Here is a 26,012-nt window from a genome sequence, read left to right as displayed (position 1 = left end):
TAGAGTTTGATGCCCTTGTTTCTAAATCACAAATTTAATTTTGCTACACCTGGAGAGTATTTTTTTGCTGTTGAAAGGACCATCATAGTATTCAAGTAAAACTCGGGGGAGCTTGCCACCACTCATATGCAGCATCAAGTAAATATGAAGCTGCTTTACAGTTTGTATCCTGTCCTGTAAGCTTATTTTGTCTGTTGATGTCTCCCTCAAAAGCTCCAGGTACCTCACTATCCAAGCAGAGACCAGAGTGCTGCTCAATTCTGTAAAATGAGATCATGAAAAGACAAAAAAGAAAAAAAGAAAAGTCACCTTTTTAAGCGTTAACCCAAGAAAGACCTCTTTGATAGAGTGATGGTAATCAGAGAGACTTCTCTCTGGGGAGCTGCTTATTCAGGTTGCTCCAGGGACCTTTGATAATACAAGATCCTTTTTGTTTCCCTCTAGAAATGAGTTTAATGCAAGTCGACAGAAAAGAGATCTTGTAACAGCCAAGGTAGGTTATACCTCCAAAAGTGGATGGGAGGGAAACCCTCCCCTTCTTTTCTGCTCCAGGCCTTTGCCATCCTTACAAAGGAGCTTTTGTGGGGAGAAGGGCCGCAGTGAGAGGAGGACAGTGAGGAGGAGCAGCCATTCCTCTGACAAGCCTGTGCCCTTGTCCCCAACTACAGCCTGTGGCCTCAGTCACTCTCAGCACTGTGGGTGACCCACCCGAATGAGCTGACTGACACACACCCTGGGATGATGATGCTCCTGTCTTTTGTGAGGGTGAGCAGAGAGCCCCAGAAAGCTGCTGATGTTTGCTGAGAGGCCCCACGGTGTCTCTGTCTGCCAGGCTTCCTCCCGCACCTGATGCGGTGGCTGCTCCCAGCCCATCCCTGCTTCAGCACTGCATCCCAGCACTGCTGAGCTGAAATTTAATAGTGAGCAGGGGAATCTCACTCCCCTGATGGTGCACATTGCAGTCGAAGGAGCCCATGCAAGGGTTATACACCTGTTTGCTTGGGGGCAGGTGGGAAGCTTAAGGTGGTCCCTTCCTCCTCATGGTCTTGTGAGGAGCCTGCAGGCAAACCACGCAAGGTTTTCTCTGAGTCCCTTTGGGATCTGCATGGCTCCTGACTAAGTAGCAGCTGGGGTGAAATCCTCTGCTAAGGTGAAAGGAGCCTCAGAGGGAAATGGGCACTTGGGACTGATAGCATCCCGTAAGGGCCTTCAGAAGGAAGGTGTTTTCTCAGCAAGGTTATCTAGCTCCTGCAAATAACTCAAAGGTCAAAAGCTGCTTTCCTGAGGAGGATGGGTCAGGGGAGGTGGAAATGGCTGTTGTTGTGCAGGGAGGGAGGGAAAGGATCCTCCCTAGCTGGCAATAGCCAAGAGGTAGCAGAAATGGATTTTATGCAGCGGTCTTCCAAGTGGTGATTTGAAGAAGTCGTTCTCAGGTTGATTTTAGATAGATTGTGCTACTTGAATGCATTCCACAATGTATTTCCAGCTGGAAAATGGAAGTTGTTGTGTCACTGTATGAGGCATTAATGAGGCTTAACCTAACCCGTTCCTTGAGCAGTGCTGTTCACTTTGAGATCCACCAGTTCCAACTCCAGATATAGGGAACTACTGGCAGCAGGAGGGAAGGAAGAAATTGAAGACTTTTTGAAAACTGAAGACTCATTGAAAACAAAGACTTAACATGTTTTGCTCAGTTGTGCAGCTGAAGGCTTGTGTATCTGTTTCTAGGGAGCTCAGAAGTGTAACTGTTTTCCCATAGAACATCAGAGAGGGAATAAATAAAAAACACAGGAAAGAACAGCTATTTCATTAAAAGAGCCAAGATTTGTAAAACAAAAGGATTTAAACTGTCCTTGACTAAATTTAAGAGAGATATATTTAACTACCCAGCACTTCACCCTGGTAAACTTTCCAATCAGACTAGTGGGTCCAAAAACCCTGGAGTGCTTTCTGTCTGGAATGGGACCAGTTCTAGGAAGGGATGATGCAACATGACAAGCTGTAGTATCAGAGTGCTGGGTCAGATCTAGGGCTTCCTTAGTGTTGTGTCCAATTCTGAAGCCCCTATTACAAGAAAAATTCTATGATTCCTATAGTCTGATTCTCCTGGGTTCCTAAACAAGGCAGGAAGCAGACCAGGCAGATCTATCTCCTCTTTTGTGTGCCATGAACTGAAATGCAATGCTGAAGAATCTCAAGGAGGACATGAAATCTACTGTAGCTGGAGTGGCCACAGTGGGATGATCAGGATGAGGCACAGACCATGAGTTATTGATCCCTCCTGCAGCGTCCACAACTGTGCCATGTGCTGGCCAAGCTTCAGATGACTCTTCTGTATTAAAAGTCCCAATCAGCGTCAGACTGCAAGGCCTCAGGCTCATATTGGCTTGTTTGTAAAGCAAAACCATCCTAATTTTCCTTTAATGTTTCTCTGACAGATTCAAGCTGCCTCTTCTCAGTCACACCTTCATGGGGCCTTGACACGGAGTCTGCCAGGAGGTCAGTACCATGCTCCTCATTTGCAGGAGAAGAGGGGGCCCTGGAAACACTGCCAATCCTACCAAGTCTTTTGTGTTACCCTGGCTTTGGGAAGCCCTCCTCATTATGTCCCTACAAAACCCTGCCCTGTCTCATTTTCTCTGTGTTAAATCAGGGAAAATTCCTGTTAAAATTTTACTTTCAAAATAATGCCTTACAACCAAATCTGAAGAGCTGACTAAACCAATCCTTCTTTTTTTTTTTAAAAAAAAAAAGTTTAGTTCCATTGCAATTTTTCTTTTCTGCCACGTTTTCTGACCTTGGCAGAATGTACATAGGCATGTAACTGGTTATGAAAAGGGGCAGGGGTGCCCAGGCAATGAACATTCACCTGCTCCTGGAGGATTTTAAGCATGGCACAAAGATGTAAAGCAGGTCCAAGTTAAAGAAGCTGTTTGGCAGAAAAGTTGATTGTGTGCAACTGAACTTTGGTATCCTTCTTGGAAAATATGTATGCCTGGACAGGTGCTTTCTGCTGTGTTTTTCCATGTAAATGAATACATGAAATTTTACAGCTCACAATGCTAGCAACAAAGGAGTTTTCCACTAGTAGAAAATAATTGCTTACTGTTCTGTATGGATTATTTTCTGCTTTGTCTACATTTTCAGAGTATCTGTGCATATTGGGAAAGCAATTTTTAAATGGAAGAAATTAAAAACTAAGCATGGAAAGGCATTTTCACTGTGAAGGATGATGGTTTTGATAACTGGTAATTTCTGTGTGTGCTTTACTGTTAAGGTCCCATTTTGTTCCCATTTAATAACACTGGCAGCTTTTCCATGGCTTGCTTGGGGGTGCAAAGCCCTTTTAATTTCATTTACTTCCTGCTTTTTGCAATGCTTTTTCGATCTCCGTCAGCAAGGTTTTAAGTGTTTGTGTTTAGTGTTTTAATCTTCCCCCCAAAAAGAAAGCAGCTATCTGCACCCCTTATGAAATTTTGCTTTTGGGTTACCTCTCTTCTCCACTATTGGGAAACTATGATTTAGGCTCACCTCAACAAATGGTTTATAGAAGGCAGTAATGTCTTATCTTCCAAACAGACTATAAGACCCTTAAATGAAACTGCTTTTGTAACAATTACTAATTATAGCATAAAACAATCTATTCCCATGGAATCTTAAGTCTCTGACTCCAGTCACTCCTCAAGCAGAAATAACCTTTTAACTGACTATTTTTAGCAGGGGGGGAGGATGGGGAGATTTATTTATAATTGGTTTTGACTATGTAAATGATGTATTCTGGTCTGTTCATAAGCTAAATGTAGGAGCTGAACATGTATATGTTGTGCTGAATTTAGTCAATTAGAATAATCTGTGTCCTGTGTATTTTGAGATCAGCAGGACTGAGATTTGGTTTCTTTACATGGGAACTTGACCTTTTGTTTGCTGGGAGGAGGCTGACCTTTTGCTCCTTTGTTAGTTTACAAGTCTCAAACCAAATGAGAGAGAACCTTGCTGCTTTTGTAACCAAGGAACACAAAGGATAAAATTAAGTGAATGTTAAAAACTGGAGATCGAACTGGTGGTTAATTTTTTTAGCCAATATAACTATGGTTTAAAAATAAAGAGATATAATGTGGATCTCTCAGTCTGTTTGCAAAATACTGTGTCTTCTAAAAGGCTGCTGTGCTTGCTTGCAGGTTCGTGTCCTCAGGAGTGCCTGAATGGAGCAGCCTGCACAGAGGCAGGTGGCTGTGACTGCCAGTTATTTCAGGCCCAAGGAAGCAGGTGCCAAATTGGTAAGTTTTGGGCGAAAAGAGTCAAGTTTCAGCACCAAGTGATCTTCAAGATGCAGGGTTTTTGGTTTTCTTTCAAATACTGTTAAAAGCATATTTGTGGTTCCCCTGTAGTAGGACTGTCATTCCACTAGTGGCTAAGAGGATTAAAATGATATGTGTTAGGGGTATAAATAGAGGAACATCAGGAATGCCTACATTTTAGCACTTGGGCTTTGATGATACACAGATACCATAACAGATAGATTACTGTCTGGAACACCAGTAGCTAGCCAACATTTTCATAGTCAGCTGAACAATAGAAAATTCACTGTGATTTTCTAACAAACTTGCTGCAAATAAAATTATCAACTATTTCAGTGCACTGGTTTCTGAAATCTGCTGTGTGTAAGGATCAAGAAGAATTGACTTCTAGGGTCTGGAGTAGGTCTAAATCATTTACCTATATTTATAATTACAACATCTCCACTGAAGAAAATAAAAAAATTACAACGATCACACACAACTACAACTGCAACTTAATGATTGAAAAATATATATACTTTTTTAAAAAAAATATTTGGAGAAGTGGGGTTATCTTTGTCTTTGCTGTGTATTTCCTTTATAAGGTCTTATTTCCTTTATTAGCTCTAACTTTTGTAGATGCCTGTGACACCTGTCAATTTTTGATTACCATGCTTGTTGTAAATTTGGTGTGTTCTCTCCAGTACCTAACACTGGTAAGGACCGAGATGGGATTTGCAAATCATGGGGGCAGTACCATTTTGAAACATTTGATGGCATCTACTACTACTTCCCAGGAAATTGCTCCTATATTTTTGCAAAAGACTGCAGTACTCCAGAACCCCAGTACACTGTTTGGGTAAGTATGTGAGCATACACTAGAAATAGCTCATTGAGGATCCTTGTATTATTACAGGACTTTTCATCGTAATTAAAATAAGGAGACAATAGATACATCAAACTGTTGTACTGCTTACTTAAGTATAAAACTGTGCTGCTGGAAAATGTGTAAGCCTATGTGCAGTAACTCAAAACACTGATGAAATGATAATCAACAGAGTCAGTACATTAAAATAGGGATTCTCCCTCCCCCTATCCCAAATAGGATCTCTGATCTCTCCTTTCTGAGTGCAAAAGTGGGTCTTAAAGCAGACCTTGGAAACTTTAACTGTCAGATTATAAAAAAACCCCAAAAAACAACAACTTGAGTTGCTGTGTAAGGTGCAAATAGCTATCACCTGCCTGAGAGCTGGGCACCCAAGAGTCCTGGATGCCAGTTCACAGCCATCAGGAAGCTATGGGGACCTGCCTCCGTGGCCCATGAAAAACTGTCCCCTCTGGGGATTTGTCTTCTAATTTTGGATTATCTGTCATGTAGTGAAGCAGCTCAAAAGCCTTCATCTTGACTTCTGTGTGTGGAATGAACTCTAGTATTTTCCTGACATTGGTAAGTATAATAACTTTGGGTCAGGGAGAGTTCAAACCTATGATCTTGTCATAGCTTGCTAAAAACTGAAAATGTTTACTCAGAAAAGTCATAGTTAACTTTGAAGAACTTCAGTCACTATAGGCTGCACCGTGGAGAGCCAAGAACCTTGCCAAATCCACACAATATGGACCTCCTGGCTTTAATAATTCAGGGAGAAAGAGGAGAAGAAAACACAAGAATTACTTTGATTTTCCTTTACTGTGTTTCTGAATTGGGCCAGGTTTACATAGAAACCATTTGTCAATGCTAATAACATTTATGATATCTTTAATTATGATTACCCTTATGCATGTGAAAAATCTAATGCTTTTCCTGTTTTTTTTTTTTTTTTCACTCAAAGACACCAACTAGTTTTTACTTCTGAGATTAAGTCAGTTTAGAAGTTTAATTTGAGTATGTGTTAGCACTTCATGTGTTTTCCAACGCATCTTTTCTACAAAGATGATAGCTCTAGTTACTTTTACAGCTTCAATTACTACCCTGGCAAAATATTTCTCTTTGACTAATCTATTAACTTCTCAGCTCTGTCTGGTAATCTACAGTAAACTGGTAATGCAACTCCCATCCTCAGGGAGTGAGGGCACATACAGCCATAGGAGTCATATTTGAGCTATCTAAACTCTATTTACATTTTAATTTAGGTGATGATAGGGATCTATCATTCACCATATGTTGCCCTGTCTCCTCAGTGGTTTCTAGAATCAGCTCATGTTTTAGAAGCACCACTGTCTAGGGCATCACACAGGTTTGGGTTGCTCAGCCCCACTGTGATTAATGAGAGCTGTTGAAGCTTTGTTGAAGCCCTTGGAGGAGGTATGTGCTTAAAATTCACTTAGACTACAGGAATGTAATTTAAAACTATAATAGTTAATTGGTTAGAGCATATGCACAGAAATTTGGACACCTATATCCCCATCATCAGTCAGAGGAAATCTGATTGCATTAGATTTCAAGACTCAAGAGCACGCCCCAGGCCAACAAAAGCTGTGTGGTCTTTGGGGACAAGGAGCTTCTTGCACCAGTTGTGTTCTGCCATGCCAAAGGCTGGGAATGCAAAGGAAGTCTGACTTCAAGAGTAGCCTCCTTTTTGCCAAACTATAAAAGAGTGCTGGCTTACCATGCCCCTTCCAAGGTTTGATTATTCATTTTTTTATAGGAGATCTGCTTCACTGCCATAAAAGTGGAGACGTGCTGAGGCAGAAGTTGCTTGATTTTAATTTTTTAAAACATGCACCTGAGATCTGTTCTAACACCTCTATCTAATAGTGGGCAGACTTGGAAGTCACATATTACCAGTATCTTCTGAGACACATAGTTTTGCAAATCTTTCTCTGGCTGACTGAAACTTATATTTCCATTGCTGTGCTCAAACTAGGGAAGCTGGTAAGCGATTCAAAACAAAACCCAGCTCACTGTGTTCACTGAAAAATCTCAACACATCCTGAGTGGTTCAGGTGGTGCCAGTTTCAGCTGGCATGGAGAACACAGGTATTATGCTGAGGTTTTGTATTGGTCTGCAGTTCCATCTTACAGATCAGACCTCTAGAAACTGTGCAATAGGGGTGTCTCCTCAGTGGAAATAACAAATTCTTATATTTGCTGTTATAGGCTTGCTCACTATAGTGTCTCTAAAGTTCATCTACATAAACCACCTGAGTATTTCATCCATTATTTAAACAACTGTCTTGTCATTCTTTGTCATACTAAACAGCTGCTGTATTTCTCAGTAGTATTGGTTAGCATGACCTTGTAGTTTTGCAAATCTTCGTAACTTTTTCATAGCTGTATATATTATATATATATATCTACTATGTATTTTTTATATTTTTTTGTAAAGCTCTTTAAGTGTTTAGTGCATAGATATGTAAAATATCACATATGAGTTTATGAAAAATTGCATGAAACTCTTGAAAGCAAGCATTTATTCTTACTGTGTATATTTTTCTCCTGCAAGGTTCATAACAGTCCTCACTGTTATGGTTCAGTGTATACTTGTCAGAGGTCTGTGAGCTTATTTTTTGCAAGCCAAGAGGAAATAATTATTTCAGGACATGAAGTAAGAAAAAAAGGAATCAGGTAAGTGTTCTAATGGTGGGTTTTAACATTTTATTGCAAAAAAGATAGTTTGGAATTTGGGAAATTAGTGCTTTTTCCACCAGCCAGAGAAATTAGTTTTATATATTTCTTTAGTGGTGCTTTTTCTGTATTAGGGCTGACAGAGCTCTACTGTGAGCAGATGTAGTGGTGCTGATGTAATACCTGATTGAGGATGCAATGCACTCACACTCCCTCTCTGTGTTCAATATCTCAGATGTAATCTAATGATTACTCATCCCTACTTTGTATAGAAAAAATCTGTACCAGACAGTGTTAGCTAATCCTTGTTGCATTCTGATAACTTTGAACAAGACAATAATTCTTTATTCTTGGTAGCTATAATTAGTGTAAGATATAATCTTTTTTTGGACAAGTCTGAATCAGTCTGGGGTAATAAATGTACAAAACATCTCTGAGGTACCTCGACACCTAAATTTACCAAGTTTGGGGTTTTTTTAATAAGTAAAACAATGAGTGTAAGTCTATTGTAAGTATGTGAGTATGTATTCATCAACTGCCTGATGAATTTCAAGGTGTTGTTAAGGTGTTCTTGTCACCTGTTTGGATGTCGTGCTCTAGCCATTAACAGCTGAGTCTGATAGGTACAGTGATAATGTTCATTCCAGCAGAAGCCACTTGGGAAGATAAGTGTTGGATGTGTGCTGTAACAATGTTGTTCAGTGGTTTTTGGTTAAAGGAGGAAGATACACAGTGTTGTTATCAATATTATTTAGTGTACTCTAAGTTCCCCCATTTGCAGATGTCTAACCCTTCTCTCTCCAGGAGGGCTTCTGGTGGTCGTAGCATAACAAGCTCCCCATGCAGCACAGCAGGGTTATCGAGTCCTGTATTCCTCAACATGCCTGTGCTGGGCTTTGAAAATAAAGATTCATTGTTCTTTCAGGCTAATAATTGGTACAACTGATAGGTATATGCAGCAGAAAAGCATTCATTTTTTGATGGTTGTTATAGAGAAGAAAATAGCAGAAAGGACAAGAAAAACATGATGAAGAATTAGAGTGGCCATATATACTTAGGGAAAAGGGGTTAGTGAGTTAAAGGTGACATTTTCAGAGAGTGATATTTTTCTAGCACTAAGTTCATCTCATCTGAGATTTTTTTGAAGCAGGCTGTTTATTTTTCCAGGTTAATGTTGCCTCAGACAGTTGGAAATGCTTTCCTTGAGAGACTGGCTGACTATATTCTGGTGAAGACTACCTTTGGTTTTTCTCTTGCTTGGGATGGAAACTCTGGTATTTATATTAAGCTGACAGAGGATCATAAAGGGAAACCTTGTGGCCTGTGTGGAAATTTTAATGGCAATAAATATGATGACCTAATACTGCAAAATAGTAAGTAAATAGCTTAGGAATTCACCCTTACCTTGTGTGAACTGCTTCCATGTTCACTTTAAGTATAGTACTCTGAAAAGGCAGAGTCCTGTTTGAGTTTCTTCATAGAAAATACAGTATCTGCTCTACTCTTTCTAATCATTAAGGATGCTAAGGGAAAAGGTCCTAGTTCAAGAAAATATTTGTATTTATGTTTAAGCCTTTTCTTACTCAGGAAAGCACTTGGGTTATGTTGATCTTAGTTGATGAAGGTGCCTTCAAATAGTAAATAAATAAGCAGATGCTTGTGGTTTTCTCTATGGTTACAGATGGATGGAGAAAGAGAGAAGAGCAAAAAATATTTATATTTGGAAAAAGCACCATCTCAAGTAATTTGATTGTATGAGCACCATAAAAATGCTAGTTGAAATATGTACATTTCAAAGTCTTTTGACACAGGGAGCTCCCTGTGTCTCTTTCTTGGTATGATGTATTTTGTGCCTACGACTGCAACACTGTGGGATGAGGAGTTGCCCATTGCTGTGTCTGAGGAGGCAGAGATGAGTAGCTAAACTGGTAGAATATTCTGTAGTCAGTGTAGGGAATACTCTGTAGGGACTTTCATCCTACATGCAACTAATCTGGAAAAAAAAAAAAAAAGGAACATTTTTCCCCATCTCTGATAAAGAGAGAGGACTGTGCTACTGTTACCATTAGGTGCTGAGAGAATCTGATCCCATGGCCCTGAATATTCTTAAGTCACAGAAATTATCTCATTGTAACTTTTTTCCCCATCTCTGTTTTTACTCATTTTTTTATGGTTGATAATGGAGCTTCTTCATTTTTTAAGTGAAGTAAGACAGTCTATCTGTATTTCTATAGTTTTTAAAAATCTGCCCAAAGTAAATTTCTCATGCCTCTTCTCTCATGAGAGCAGCATGGTACCTGATTCATGCATTAGTTTCTGTAATATGTTTAATAATCAGCTGTCTGTAATAATGGAGAAAAACGGAGTTTGGGGGGAGATAGTGAATTCACACAATTTCTAAAATATATTAATTTCAGTATATTTAAATGTATTATATTTAAATAGACTATACTGTTATAAAGGACTTTTAGCTCTCGGCTTTCTTCATTTCTCAAAGTACATTTTTTCAGTATCAGAATTTCTTCTGGCATTTTGCTTTAACAGAAATTATAGTACTACTGTAGTGTACAACTCAGAGTGCTAAGAATCATTTTAACCTTGACATAACAAGTTGCCTTGACTGTGCAAATGCAAAACATGAAGGGCTGATATCTTCAGAAGAATAGACTGCTCGTTTAAATTATTTCTAAGCTGCAACATGTTTCCAAGTGTTTCCAAATCTTATAAATGTTTGGGATAATGATTTATCTCTCACAACTCTAAACTGCTTCCCCCTAGAAGTGTCATGGAAACTCTCATATCTGTTCTGAGTCTTCCAGAGTCTGAATGCCCCAAATAAATAAGTTGCTGAGAGGCATGTAATACTCCATTTTAAAGCACAGTTTAAAAATGAACTCCTTCTCTGTTTCTTTATCTTAATCTTTAATATCAGCATTGCATTGCTTTAGTATACAAGGTGGTATCTGTGTATGGTACTATTTCAAGGACACTGATTTTATTTTGTGGCATTTTTGAGGATTTTCAGAAATTTTTGCAAGCCGTGTAAAATGTAAATAAAATATTTTTAATGATTTTGCAGAGTTAAGTCATCTGGCTTACCTCTAGATCAAAACTCAGCTTTTTTGTTTGAGAAGAGTTTTCTGTATAAAGAACTATTATGGCAGAGAAGGAGAAATATTTTAAGTCTCCTTGACTCATAAGTAAAATAGACTGGAGGTTAGGATCTTATCTTTGTTTATTTGTGGACATCCAAGTACAAATATCTGATTAGTACTGCTGGGGGCTTTCCACATTGCAGAGTGTAAAACTTTGTAGAGGTTGTGCTAGAAGAAGTTACGTTTTGGATAGTACAGCCAATTTAATTTTAATAATCTTTTTCCTAAGCATGCATAGATACAGATAACTGTAGCCATATTATTAAGTTCTTCAAGTTACATTATTAAGTTCATGTTACATTCAAACTTGCTTCTCTGTTGAAGTGACTTACATTGTTGGTATGTTGTCAGCAACATCATCACAACCTCAGCCAAAGATGATAAGAAGGAGCAACTCCCACTCAGCTGTTTTAAGTATTTGGAAGAATAACTACAAAGCAAAGTGGAGAATTTTTAGTTGTTTTTTTTTTTTTTTTTTTTTTTAAGGAAAAAAAAAAGCCTTAGCTCATGTTTAAAGATAATTAAATGTGCCTGTAATGAGGCAGAAGGAGTTGGCATTGTCTGCTTAACCATTTCAGACATTTGAAAACTGCCAGGTTAGTCTCCATAAAAAAAAAAGGTGGATACAATATTCAAGGTGGATACAATTCAAGGTGGATACAATACACCATTTTAAACATACTTATGAACAGAAAATATAATATTTAGTTCTTGCTTTAAAAATATGTAACTTTTAGGTCTGTTTCTTTACTGCAAGCCTTCTTATATGCTCATGTATCCTTCTTAGCCTGTTGCCATGACTTCCAGTCATACATCTCCTTCATTAATTCCCATACTCATGCTTTGAGGAGAGATTGATATGTAGTGGTAAACTGTAGGGCTTTTCTGCAGCAAGGGAGAGATGATACTGGTAACTGACCTTTGTGAAACATGATAACCTTAACTTGTCCTAAAGAAATGTATTTTTTCTGAAGTATTCAGTGCATTATGCTTGTCCTTATCTGTGGATTTATTATAAACTTGTTAGTGACTCCACTTGCAAAACCCCCACCCAACACCTTAGAGATATTTAATATTTTCATTTAAATGTAGCATAACATACTACCTGAAATTTAAAAAAAAAAAAAAAAAAAAAAGCAGCTCTACTCTGTAGATATCTGTAACTGAAGTAACAACTGTGTTGAAAAGCTACCAGCAATTTCCAATATGTCTTTTGTGTTGACATTTTTTTCCTCTGGATGCTCTTCCAATATTTTTATGCAGTAGATGAATATACAGAAGATATTGCAGAATTTGCAAATAGCTGGGCTGTGCAAACCTCAGATGATGAACCTTGTGTACCTACTGCCTCAAATTTTTCCAGTCCCTGCTCAGCTGATGCAGAATCTGCTGAGGTAAATGAATCATGTTATATATATATATGAATCATGTTATATACATACAAATCACACACATATATATATATATCTCATGCTATACACACACACACACACACATATATATTCTTAATCTTAACTTCCGAGTGATGGTACAGAGTCTAGCAATACACACTGTGGAAAAAAAGCCTTAAATGCATTGAGGCTTTGAGAAAGGGAAGATTGAGATGAGGACTGTTGCTAGAGAATCCATGAAGGTCTTCAGTTGCTTACTTTAAAAATACAAAGGCTCGGATAGGATGTGCCAAATGGCACAGGTTTGCTGGCAGAGCTCTTCGTTTCTGTATTAAACTTGGGTTCAGTTTCCAGTATTGGCGTATCACATCTCATTATTTTGGAAACTGTGAAATGCTGCAGAAATAACACAGTCAGCCCCTGCATTGACACAAAATTTTTTTTTTTTATTTTTTTATTTTTTTTTGTCATTTCAGTCTTTCACGTCTTTCACCCCAAATGGTTCAGGATGCATGCAGTCAAGCCAGACTAGGCAGAGACGACAAATTTTAGGAAGAATTACAAAGGAGGCATAATAATAAATAGAGCCTATGAGATTCTCAAACACTATTGGGAATATAAAGGACCCTAGATTAGGGAAACAAAGCTAAAAGGGATTGTGCTTGTTCAGAATGGATTTGCTAATTGTTATTTACTGATTCTCCTTAATGTGCAGGACATATTCTTCAAGTGCCAAATACTCCTACAGTTTCCTTTCCTCAGCTGTCATGAAAGCATAGATCCATATTCTTATATTTCTAGCTGTATGAATGATCTTTGCAGGTAAGACTGGAGTTCTTTTGTACTTATTTTTGGTGCATGAAATAAGTACTCTTTTATTTGAGACCAGAACTTAGCAGCATTGAGGGAAGTTAGAAGGAGCCAAGTTCAAAGTGAAAGAGATGGGGTTTCTCAGTGGGTGATTTCGTGTGGAAGCAAAGGACACAGAACCCACCTAAAAAGAGGTATTTTGATTGCTAAGTTTACACGAATTCAAGGAATTATTAGATAAATACATGGAAGAGAAATCCATTGGGAGTCACAAACAACAAAAGAGGAGCTGCTAACCACAAATGCCTGAAACCTGTATCTAGAGGTTGTAAATCCAAACTACATGGTGATGATACTAGGGGAAAATATCAATGATGCTGAAGGAGCTAGACCATTTTCTGACATAGCTGGACTGGTTTTATGAGCAACCACTATGATTCAAAATAGAATTTTTCAAATGTACTTTTTTTTGTAAACTCAGAGTTGTCAAAAGAAATACAGCTCTCTTTGGCTTTAGTGGAAGTTACACCTTCCCAGCTGCTGGTACTATGTGCACCCTGCTATTTTTCCCTTAGCTCTCCAGACTCCTGTTCAGTATTTGTTATTCAAGTTAAATAGGTGCTCCAGAGGGTAATTGAATAGATGGCTGAGTAATATAGCACTTCCTTTTTAGCAGGGTTTTAAAATGAAAAGTAATTGTCATATAAATATTTTTTTTTACCAGATACTAGGATGGCCTTCTCAGAGTATCATCAGTTTCATAAAAGCATACAGAAAGTATCAAAAGACTGAAAGTAAGAATCACCCTGTTCAATCCATCACAGCTTGTTAGTTAATTTCTGATGAGTTTTTAGGTTTTTGCTTTACCATAAAGTCAAGATTGAGGAATTTGTGTTTGTAGGCAAATCTTCAAAGCATGCTTCCTGAAGTTTATGATCTGTACACTGATTTCCCTCAGAGATGAGATGAGTTGTCTCTGTATGGTCTCTTTGTAACTCAGGACCTTATTGTGACTTTTTCTATGCAAAAGAAGAATAATGAAAAGAAAATTTTCAGACAGGATATTGAATCAGTGTCATGGTGTTAAGGCAGATTTGATTTTTTTTGTCAGCATGCACGTGTGTGTTGATATGAATTGCGTGAACCATAAAATCCCTGAAAGAAGTGTCTGTGCATTAGAACCTCATTAATTTAGGCTTATTTTGGTTATAAAAGAGACCTCTCTTCTTGTAGCTTAGTGTCAGTTCATGAAGTTTTTTGTGGGGTCATTGTATATGCCAAGTATTCTTTCTATTAAGACCCATTTAATTGGATTAGATAAGGAGAGCTGGAGAGACTCTGATCACTGGAACAAAGAGTATAGTGGTGTTTGATTTGATAACAGATGCGTTGAAAGCAGAATACAAATACATTGTAATATATTATTAAGACCATTAGTTTTGGAAGTATGATCTTGTGTGCTGAACGACAAACTCAGCTGATCTGTCAGTCATGGTTCAAACAGAAATCTCATGTTATGACCAGTTCATTTTGGCACTGAGTCCGCATCAGTGAGTGATGGAAGTTGTTGGACTTACACAGTAACAAAATGTTGGTGGTATTTCTCCTCATGTGACTTACATCAGCATAAAATATGAACTTACCTAAACACTGATGAATGTCTCTTTACTTGATTTTGGCAAAAGAGCACTGTACAGCTACTGCTGTAGGGACTAAGGCAGAGATACTGTCTTTGCTCAAGGTCTCAGTGTAAATCTATAAGCCTGCCTACAGTATTCAGTGCATCATGCTTCTGGGTGCCAAGCAGTTCAGCAAAATGTCAGGATTCTACTCACCTGAGTTCAAGGGCTGAGAGGCAATTGGAAACTTGAACTTGTTAGCTGGCCAGGAAGGTCTTTTATCAGTGTAGGTTATAGTTTCCACATCATGCGGGTGGAAGTGGACCTGAGACCTGGATCTTGAGACTGTTGAGTTGTCCACTGTATCCAAGACATAAGAAACATTCATTTTTCTTTGTAAGAAATTAGTGGTTTTGTTCATTGTGGTAATACTAGTATTAAATACCTTTTGGGGAGATCAAATTATTGAACGCACAAAAAATTATTCAGAATAGCTCATTCCTTTTCATAGTATTTTTCATAGTATTTTTCACCGTGTGCCATTATTACTGGGTGGTGTCAGCTATATGTATCTTGTGTCATGTCCTGTGGCGGAGATTTGCAGATGGAATTTGAGTTTCTTGATTACTCTCTTGTTTTATCATTTCAGAGTGGATGATGATGAAACATACTGCAGGGCAGTGACAGAATATGCCAGAGCATGCTCTCACGCTGGGTCCCCTGTGCGGGACTGGAGGGATGACTTTCCTGCCTGTAGTAAGACTCTTTAATAAAGCATACAATGTGACCTTTGAGATCCCCCATGTATTCATTTCAAATGATTGTATCTTGACAACGTTTGTCACTAATAGGACTCAAACATGATACTGGAATAGAACAGCCAGCCCCACTGTTGCTGAGGAGCAATGACTTGCTAGAGGAGTATTTTAATTCCACTGGGACCTGATCTGATTTAAATTTCTGCAGATTATGTGAGACATCATGTGTGCTGATCATATTCTAGGACAAAGAATGAGCATGTGGAGAACTGATGTTGCTCCTCTTCCCAGATGGCTTTTCAGCATTAACACTATTAATACAGCTTCTTCTAGTTATCACCACCACCTATCAACTGCAGTTCAATTCCATGCACAAGACTTTGAACTCTCTGAGATAGGAGCACATGTTCTTCTGTCACAGGAACTATAAATTCTTTTGAAGGGGTGATTTAAGAATTTGGTAAAGACAGACTTAAACAATGACAAGAAGTTCACCACATTTCATCAGTTTAAAACCTCTCCGAACAATCTGTGGTTCCTTATCTGAATAATTACTTGTACCAAAAGTGCTGCACGACAGTTTGTTTGAGGGAGAGGTGCATTCCAGTGTGGAAATAGAAATTGCATTGATGTTCAATGTATGGGGTATTTTTTCTAGCTGAGAAGTGTGACGACAGCTTCGTACACCGGGATTGCATCAGCTGCTGCCCACCAACCTGCACATTTGAAAAGGATTGTCTTGGCACCAACCTGCACTGCTTAGATGGCTGTTACTGTCCAGATGGCAAGTACTGTCAATTTCATGTGAAAAAATATCTGTAAAGCTAATATCCAGTACCAGAAAAAAGTTGTCTAAATAGACTGTGCTTCAAGTTAAAACCTGAAAATATGAATATTGTAAATTCTGCTTTAGTGTTTATTATTCTCACTGTAGTTTTTCCTTTCATTATGTTCTAAACATATATCTAGAATAAAAAGGTGGCTCAGAATGAAATATCAGTTAAAATCTGGAGTCATCCCTAATGCTTGCAAATTATAAGATATTGCATAGATTTAATCCACTTTATTTGAATTATTCCAAAGTTTGTTGAGGTTTTGTTTAAGCAGAATGGATCTTATGCACTGTAAGGGGAAAACTTCCCCATATCAGTCATCAATAAAGACTAGTGACTGGGCTATGAACAGGGCTGTTCTAGAAGGACTAATGATTATGTCATCCCAGAATCTTTTTGCATTTGAGTTGGTACAATTTTACATGCTTAAGGCAGACATTTTTCATAAAGAAATTATTTAGAGTGATAACTGCTTTGAGAGAGATTTGCTGTTTATCTCTCTGAGCTCTCTGCACTCACTGGGTGACTCTTTTTGCTGGTCCTTGGTTCAGACTGGTGGAAGCACCTTCTGGCAGATTTGAATGTCTAAGTCAGATAGGGAAAGAACAGTGACTTGGAGTTAGTTAATTTGTTTTTTTATCTCATTTATTAACTTCCTTTTCAATAGGTCTAATTATGGAAAATGGAACTTGTATCTCTCTGTCAAATTGTCCTTGTGGTTATCATGGAACTGCATTCCCTGTAGGCTCAAAAATTGAACAAGAATGTAGCAACTGGTATGTGAAAGCCTCACATCTGTGTTTCCTCTCTCTTTGATTGCTGCCCATACTTAGTGTAAAGAATAGTTAGTATCCATGTTCTACAGTGTAGGTCCTGTGTATCACTAAAATATGAAGGATATTCTGTGGGAAAAGTTAATTCAAAACATATCAACTAGCTTAAAGCTGATCTTTTTGCTAAGGAGCTGAACATTAAATTTCTGTGTTTTGTGATTTTTCTTTTCAGTATTTGTACTGGTGGCATTTGGAACTGCACTGACCATGATTGCCCAGGTATCTGTATTTCATTCTTTTCTGTCCTCAGTGAACATAGGGGATAACCCCATCAGAAGACAACAAACCCAAATATAATCCAAGGGGTTGGGATGCTAATTTGAGAAGAAAGATTAAGCAGATGACTACTGAGAGTAGGAGTGGGCCAACTAGATGGAAGCTGTCAACTGCCTAACCAAATTCATCTTACCTAAGTCAATGTGTTACATCCAGCTCTCATCTTCCATCTCCTGTTTATGGTCTATACTCTTTGGGGCAGGCTGCTTATTTTTACTGCCTGTTCCACTCACTTCTGGTTGCAATTGTAATGCAAATAAGAAAAGCATCGTTCTGATTCTTTGTGTGCTATATTTTCTCCCTTGTAAAAGCAGTTCATGTTTGGATAACAATCCTTACCTTTAAAGATTACATGTCTCTATAATGAGCTACTCAGAGGAACATGCAGTAGTCAGGTAGTGAAACTGCCTTGACAGTTCTTTATCTTAGACAAGATTATGCTGTGAAACTTGTTAGAATTTTATATAAATTAGGGAGGTAATAAACAAAAAGGAGGTAATAAACAAAGCTTAACAGTTAGTAAGCAAAGCTTGACGGGGTAGATCTGTAGTGTAAAATAGTTGGAACTGACTACCACTCCACTACATCTTATGTATGTTATGTATGTTGTGTGAGCATGTGGGTGGTTAATTGTGATTACTTCAGTCTGGTCCTAGGGACTGAATGCATGTTAGTAGTGGGAGCAGGTTAGATGTATTTCCACAAGGCAGTGGTTGCAGCTAAAATTAATTTAGGTTGTGGTCTGGCACTGCCCCAGGGTGTGAATGGAAGTGCAGTATGTGGGGATGTGCTGGAGACTTTCTTCAACAGTGCACTCCTTATCTGAACAGAAAACTGAATGTAGATGTATCCTGAGGACAGGTGCCCATGGCCTCTTCATACCTGTGGTAACAAGCAGTGCCATAGTACCTACAAGTACAGGGAAAGAAGCTTGTCTTCTTTCACATTTTGCCATGCCAAAAAGTTGATGAGGCGCAGAAGATTCTAGAAAACTCTAGGGCTGTAATAAAGAGAAAGCTCTGTTGTGTTTTAGATAACTTGTGACTCAAAGGAATCTCATCCTGGTAGAACTAAAAGATGCTGCACATCCGTGTGTGCAACATGAAATAGTATCTGATGGAAACAGGTGTATATATAACATATTTTATTTCCAAATTCCTCAATAGCTAGACAGATTAAAGCTAGCCTGGATTATGTACTTTGAAATGGGGAAAAAGTTTCTTTTTTTATCCATCTTCCATCATTTACAGAATAATGATGCATTCTTATGCAAGTGAACATTGTTGTTTACCCCTTTTCTCTCAAGCTGAGTGCTCCATCACAGGTAGCTCTCATTTCACAACATTTGATGGACGTCACTTTACTTTTCTTGGGATTTGCCAGTACATTTTGGTAAAAGGCACTGGGAAAAACAAATTCACAATCACTTTACAGAAAGCACCTTGTGGGCAGGTAAGTCACATTTTTGTTAAACATTAAATACAAATGTATCTATCCATGCTTCAGACAATCTTGTATACGTTCTGCTGTAAGCTACCAGGTTATCTGTAACAGAAAATATAAACCATTTGACAGCTTTTGTAAGTGGTTATATTGCTACATGTGGTGCTGCCCTTTGTACCTTTAGAGGGAGAAAGTCTAAAGGGTTATTAACCTATGCACAGGAAACAAGTATATACATCTTTGACTATGGTATGAACAGATGTCTTAGGCTTTAGAAAGCTCTTGCTGAGAAGACTGGAAGGGTTTAATATGCTGTTTGAAAATATTTTGGCAGGAATTGAGAAACAGGCTTCACAAATAGAGGTGCTTATTAAAAGTACTTATCTGTGAGACTGGACACTACTAGTTACCTAGACTCTCAGGAGGAGGGGCTCTGAGGCTGTGACTCAGAGCTGCCAATGTGCTGAGGGCTGGGATGTCTGAACTCATCAGTATGGAGTGATGCTGTGCTCTGAAGCTGCCCTAATATGGGACTGTCTCCTGTGTCCCTTCCAAAGCTATGAGCTGGTGCCTCTGCTTTTTTTTTGTATGCACCTCTTTCTCCTGCATGGGAGTTAAGACTCCTTTTTCTGCATATTGGGTGAGCTCAAACATGAAATTGTTGGTTAGATAGCAAAAAAAGAGACATGGTTGCTATTGGAAATAACCTGTAGCACAGCTATAGGCATCTTGTACCATTCCTAGGTGAAAACACACAGGGCCCCAGGACCATAAGATTCTTGGTTTAAGCAGGTTATGTGTCACCTTATGTCAGGTATTCAGGTTCATAAATTCTGCCTGGATAGCACTCCAAAATGAGGGATGTAAGTTGGTTTATAATTTACCATCTTTTGATAGTCAGACATTTCTAAATAATTGTAGTATAATTCTGGAGAAATTATATCCTTGTGTGATAGTGATCATGGCTACAGTTCAAGGTGAGAAGCACCTCTGTGTGTGCAGTAGTTTCTTTCTCCTGCATTGCTGCATCTGGGCTCTGATTGCACCAGCTTGGTATAGACTGGGTGGTACTCATGCTCACACAGTGGGCAGCCCAGCAGAGAGGAGTACCCAGGGTGGCCATGCAAGAATGTCCTTCCAAACCCAGAACAAGTACTTGGGGAGCTCTGTCCACTTACTACTAGACTTCCATAATAACTAAAATGCATCCTCCCCCTCTATTCTGCATTGGTGAGGCCGCACCTGGAGTATTGTGTCCAGTTCTGGGCCCCTCAGTTCAAGAAGGACAGGGAAGTGCTTGAAAGAGTCCAGCGCAGAGCTACTAAGATAATTAAGGAAGTGGAACATCTCCCTTATGAGGAAAGGCTGAGGGAGCTGGGTCTCTTTAGTTTGGAGAAAAGGAGACTGAGGGGTGACCTCATCAATGTTTTCAAATATGTAAGGGGTGAGTGTCAGGGAGATGGAGTTAGGCTTTTCTCAGTGGTGACCAGTGATAGGACAAGGGGTAATGGGTGTAAATTGGAGCACAGGAGGTTCAAGTTGAATATCAGAAAAAATTTTTTTACTGTAAGGGTGATGGAGCCCTGGAACAGGCTGCCCAGGGGGGTTGTGGAGTCTCCTTCACTGGAGACATTCAAAACCCGCCTGGACACATTCCTAGGCGATGTACTCTAGGGGGCCCTGCTCTGGCAGGGGGGGTTGGACTAGATGATCTTTCGAGGTCCCTTCCAACCCCTAGGATTCTATGATTCTATGATTCTATGATTCTCCTTGTGACGTGCATATGTAATGTTTTATTATGTTCTACGTACAATTTCAAGTGCTCTGTTTGATGCATTGAGGGGTAGTTTACAATGGAGTTATGTGATGACAGACGTGGTGTTTTCTTTCTGTGCAACTGATTTTTCTTCTGTTTGCTTGTTTTTCCTTTGCATGGTAATACTGATGTCTTTGCCTGCTTCTAATGGTGAAACTTGTTTCTACTTAGAATTTTGACCACGCCTGCATTGAGTCTATAACACTAGTTCTTGAAGATGATAGAAGCAAACAAGTAACTCTCACAAGATATGGTCAACTCCAAACTGGCCCTAGCCAAATTTTTAACCTTAATGGTAAGAACTGCATAGAGTAGAATTTTACCAGGGTTCACTGTCTTTCTTTTATATGCTCCAAACCTTTTTAAGAATTTCGTTTCTGAAAAAGAAATTTCTTCAAACATATAACTTAGATAACATACAATCACTTATTTCTCATAACCCTAATAATGGTTCTAGAAATGTGCTTTTCCAGCCTGTGAAATAGTCCTTCATTTTGCCTTTATTTCTTTGCATTTCTTGCAGAATACCTAGAAAATCTGCTCATTTTGTTTGTGTTTAGGGGGAGGAGGAAAGAAAAAGAAGGAAGGTGAAGAGAGGCTGGAAATAATCTTGATGCTGATGTTAAGGTTGAGACTTATTAAAGATTTTTTGAATAAATGGCATGAAATAGAATCCATGTGCTCTACAGTATCTGCATTGCTTCCAGCACTGACTTAGGTTGTGATTTCAGGCAGGCTACTTTGCCTTTTTTTGAAGGGTGGTAAAATGGATCAGTCTTAAAAGAATGTTATAAAATTAAGCACTGAAGGTAGAAATATTGCTAAATCTCCTATATTACAGTGACCAATACTAAGTTGTTGCTAGATTTTTAGTCTCTTTCTGAAAGACTTCCCCTTTCCCAGGCTCTGGTAAAAAAGTATTTAGGGAGTTCCATGCTGATGGTTGCAGCTATGTTTTTTTTTTTTTCAGAATCTGTCCAGTCACAGTTCTGCTTTTGAAATTCACAGTTTTCTATGATAGTGAGTTTTATAAGTCAGTTATATTTGCAGTTATGCTGACAGTTCAGCTTCATAATTTCATTGATAATTTCATCATGTCTCTTGAATCAGCCTTGATTCCCTTTCTTGTCTCTTTCCATAGCCTGCAAAAAATATAATTTATGGCAAATGTTTTGTTGTCACATTCTTTGTAATTGTGTGTATCTAATTAGTCTTATCAGATAAGAGCATCTTTAAGCTCCCATGAGCATTTTATCTACCTCTCCTCAGTTTATGCAGCTAAATGTGTATGTGTGCGATTGTAGGGGCTGTTTGTGAGGGTAGATCTGCTTTAAACCTGCAGCTGCAAGTAGCCCAACATTGTGTAGCAAATGAATGGCGTGACTGTGAAATTTCTGTTTCCTCACATAATGGATTTGCTGGGAGAGAAAGCTGGGAATTTGATAGGGGTTTAGTTCACACACAGTCTAAGGAAGGAGTTATACTGATGTCAGATCAATAGTGGTAAGAGAGAATCTTCTATCTGAAGACTGAAGTACACTTCACAGACATCTGTTAATTAATCTTATAATGTCCTTGGGGACTAAGAAACAAGTAGTTTCTTGTCTTCTCATTGCCAGAGGAATGCTCCTTCGTTTCTTTCTTATAATTAAAACCAAACCAAAACGAAAACGTGAGAATGTTTTTGGATAATGCCCAGGTACAGAAAGGAGAGAGTTTTAATGGTTGACAGCAGTTGCATTTTCTGATTTGTGTTGCTAATGATAAATAATAATGTAGTATCATGAGTTCAGGTGGAGAATGGGTGAGATTATTTGACTGCAAGAGAGGTTGTGCACAGTTTCTAATTTTACTTTTGGTTTTCAGAATCTGTTTTGTTTAAGGGGTAAACCAGTGCAACCTGGAAGCTGGATTTCAGTGACTTTGCTTTTCTTTTTCTTTGGCTATGTGCAGGGGCTATTGAAATTCAGAATATATCTTCTCTCTTTGTTCAACTGAAAACTAGTTTTGGTTTGAAGATACTGTTTGCTAAAGATGGAGAGAGGATCTACGTGCAAGTTGATGTTGGCTGGAAGAGAAGAACATTAGGACTATGTGGAACATACAACGGGAATTTAAGAGATGATTTTCTGTAAGTTGCATATTGTACATTTAGATTGTGTTTAATAACAAAGAAAAAGTTCTGTTGAATGTAATCCCCCCTGATAATTTCAGTTCATTGACATGCTTATACTTTATTAAACGAACAAATATAAAATATCTTCATTGAAATGCTAGTAAGTTTTCAAAATATGAAAATAGAATAACTTAGCTTAGTTTATTAAGATGTTTAGCTAAGTAGTTCTAGAAAGTTACCGAATAACATCTGGTGGATAATGATATTGCTTGAATGCACTTTTTTCCCTTCCTCTTGCTCCCTTATCATCAGAGCAAATACATGAGCACTGACAAAAAGAATGGATGGTAATATTAGTACCATCCTCACCTGATTAACACTTACTACTGCTTGGTTATTTTTTTTTCTAGTTCAAATTTTAATGGAAAAAAATGTAATTCTGTACATTCTGAAATGTAATTCTGAATTTGCTTACTTTTTTACTTAATTTCCTCCAAAGTGTCTCAAGCTATAGTATCACAAAACTTTTCTAAGAACAATAAGTTATTTTTAAATACTTGGGGGAAAAAAGCATGAAAATGCAAACAATCCCCCTCTAGAACTCAGAAATTAGCTAATAGATCAAATTTTTGACATTTCACTGACTGGATGTACTCGAATAAAGGCCAAAGTCTCCTCCCATTAATGCTTCCTCCAACTGAGTCCAGAATACTTGAATTAAGTGTAAATGAGGGCAGATTTTGAGTGTAAGAATATTTTTGCATGAGTAAAATATTGAGGAAAAATCTTCCTGTGTCTCTCTTCTTTTATAGCTCACAGATGGAAATTCTTTTAACACATTAAATATTCAATGTGACTATAAATCTAGGGCTTTTTGATGTACTTGTATCCTCAGCAATGTAGTCCATAAGGTCAGCAGGATACTTGCAGTGTCGCTATTTTCCTTTTCAGTTCTCCAGCAGGGATGATAGAAGGGACTCCACAACTTCATGCTAATGCATGGAAGGTTTCCTCAGCTTGTTCTGTGCCTATCAATATTCCTGTGGTTGATCCCTGCAACGTTAACCAGCAAAATGGTATGTTTTCACATGGGAGTCTGGAATTAGCTGTATGTTACTTCTATGGGATGTTTTTTTGTTTTCTCTGTGAAGAAGTTGCACATATTCTTATTTCAACTCAAGTTTTGCATATGTAATTTGCTTTCTCTCTTTTTTTTTTTTTTTTTTTTTTTTTTTTTTTTTTTTTTTGCCTTGGCACAGACCATTGTTCCCATACATTTAGCACGTAAAATCAAGGAAGTCCTTCAAAAATACAAGCTAGTTGATCATTTAAAGCTGTCTGTGCTGGCCACAAGTCCTAAGTTCTGCTGTCTCATATACATGGAGAGTGCTGGGCAGAACACTGTAGTCCTGTAAATTGGAGCAGTTGAGGAATGATGTGATGCACATTTGTAGAATGACCAAGAAACTACAGATGGCAGAGTCTTGCTGAGACAGAGTTCGGATCAGAAGTCCTGTCTCTGTTTTTTTCCATGGCTTAGAAGTTTCCTTACCTTCCATCTATGCTCTCTGTCACAAACTGATACAAACAGTCTGAGGTCTGTGGATCCGTTCAGATTCCAGAGGGAAGATTCAGTTTTGACTGGCTGACGTGTCTGTGTTTTGTGTTGAACTTTCACTGTCTCCTCATTTCCATGTTGCCATTCTTTTCAATTAATGAAGACAATGGGCAGACAATAGTTGCCAATTCTGAAAGAATTTAGTCTTGTGTTTTTATGGTTTCAGACATAAGACCTCACTCAGGATGTGGGATTTGGCCATATTTAGAGTCTGTGGGAGCAAGCCTAAAATAACCATAAACCTTTAGGAATCTGGGGCATTCTAACACTTCTTATGCCTTCAGCATTGACTGTCTTCTAGAGCAGCACACCTCAGAGAAGTTAGTTCACTCCAAGATACTTTGTACCTCACCTTCAGTTCTGTGCTTCCTCAGTGATGGTGGAGTTGGACATAAATATAAGGTCATGACTACATGACCTTCTGAGGTCCCTTCCACCCTGAATTTTCTGATGATAGTGTAATTATCACCAGAAAAAACAGTCCCAGACTAAGTGGTCCTGCTCCACACTGCCACCTGTGCTAAGCCAGCACAAGTATTTTCTAGGTCTGTAATGGTCTTAATCTGATGAAACTGAAAAAGAAATGATTGCTCACTTATTTTGTGAGTTCAAGTCAAGTTCACTCCTTGAACTTAGTTTGCGGAAAGATTCCAGAAATCCTGGTGTCAGTGTGTGTATCTGAGAATGAACAGGGAGGATGAAGAAACACTCTTTTGGCAGCAAAATTGGCTTAAACATGATCCACACTGGGGTATTCCCAAGATATTTTTGTATTTGAGGTGGTAGTATGCTTCAGTAGTAGCAGGAGGATCCCTTGGTACTAGAAGGTATTTGGCCAGCCAGTTTGGGACTTTCATGCCCTCAAGCTCAATTTTGTAATGCTTCCTGAGTCCACATGCCAAGAAGTACGTGGTCATTGCCAATTTCAGAGCTAAATGAAACATGAAGTAGGAAAAACCTTATGACAAGGTTTGGAGGACTCTTCTAACTCTTTTGAAATATATTATTTTTGCCATTGAAGTTTCCTGCCCTACTAGTGGAAGACATAACTGGTTTTATATAGTTATTTTTATCTTAAGTGGAGGTTATTGTTGAGGGAGTTGCTTCCAATATCAGTTTTAAACTACAGAACTTGACAGAAAGGTGTTTTTAGAAGTTTTGTTTCACGACTGGCGATGTTTGGTTTTAATACCCTGTGCTATTCATTTGACTGTGAGATTGAAGTGCTACCGGCTAAACCAGTGTCACTTCCTCTTAGTTGGGTATGCATCTCACTGTGATATCATCAATCAAGATGTTTTTGCTCCCTGCCATGCCTACATCAGCCCGGGATTATACCACCAGCTGTGCCGCTTCGATGCCTGCAAGTGCGGAAGCGGCTGCTTGTGCAACGCCCTGGCACACTACGCTTACGTCTGTGGCAAGCATGGTGTCCTTGTTGACTTCAGATCCCGTGTTCCTTACTGTGGTGAGTAACACTGGAAGAATGGAGTAACTTTTAA

General features: G+C 38.5%; 1 protein-coding gene across 1 annotated transcript in view; it reads left to right on the top strand.

The window, feature by feature from the left end:
- Positions 1–26,012, top strand: part of OTOGL (otogelin like) — a 96,767-nt gene that overhangs the window by 1,859 nt on the left and 68,896 nt on the right. Inside the window, 17 exon segments of the mRNA XM_071766079.1 lie at positions 445–497; positions 2,446–2,499; positions 4,179–4,277; positions 4,982–5,136; positions 7,721–7,842; positions 9,010–9,215; positions 12,261–12,391; positions 13,104–13,210; positions 15,467–15,573; positions 16,234–16,359; positions 17,076–17,184; positions 17,414–17,460; positions 18,824–18,969; positions 20,948–21,071; positions 22,730–22,907; positions 23,844–23,968; positions 25,769–25,978. Coding sequence (XP_071622180.1) covers positions 445–497; positions 2,446–2,499; positions 4,179–4,277; positions 4,982–5,136; positions 7,721–7,842; positions 9,010–9,215; positions 12,261–12,391; positions 13,104–13,210; positions 15,467–15,573; positions 16,234–16,359; positions 17,076–17,184; positions 17,414–17,460; positions 18,824–18,969; positions 20,948–21,071; positions 22,730–22,907; positions 23,844–23,968; positions 25,769–25,978 — 2,099 coding nt within the window.

This window comes from Heliangelus exortis, chromosome 1, assembly GCF_036169615.1.
Source record: "Heliangelus exortis chromosome 1, bHelExo1.hap1, whole genome shotgun sequence".
Lineage (NCBI taxonomy): Eukaryota > Metazoa > Chordata > Aves > Apodiformes > Trochilidae > Heliangelus > Heliangelus exortis.
The sequence above is the reverse complement of the archived record's forward strand: the minus strand, read 5'-3'. Positions and strand labels throughout refer to the sequence as shown.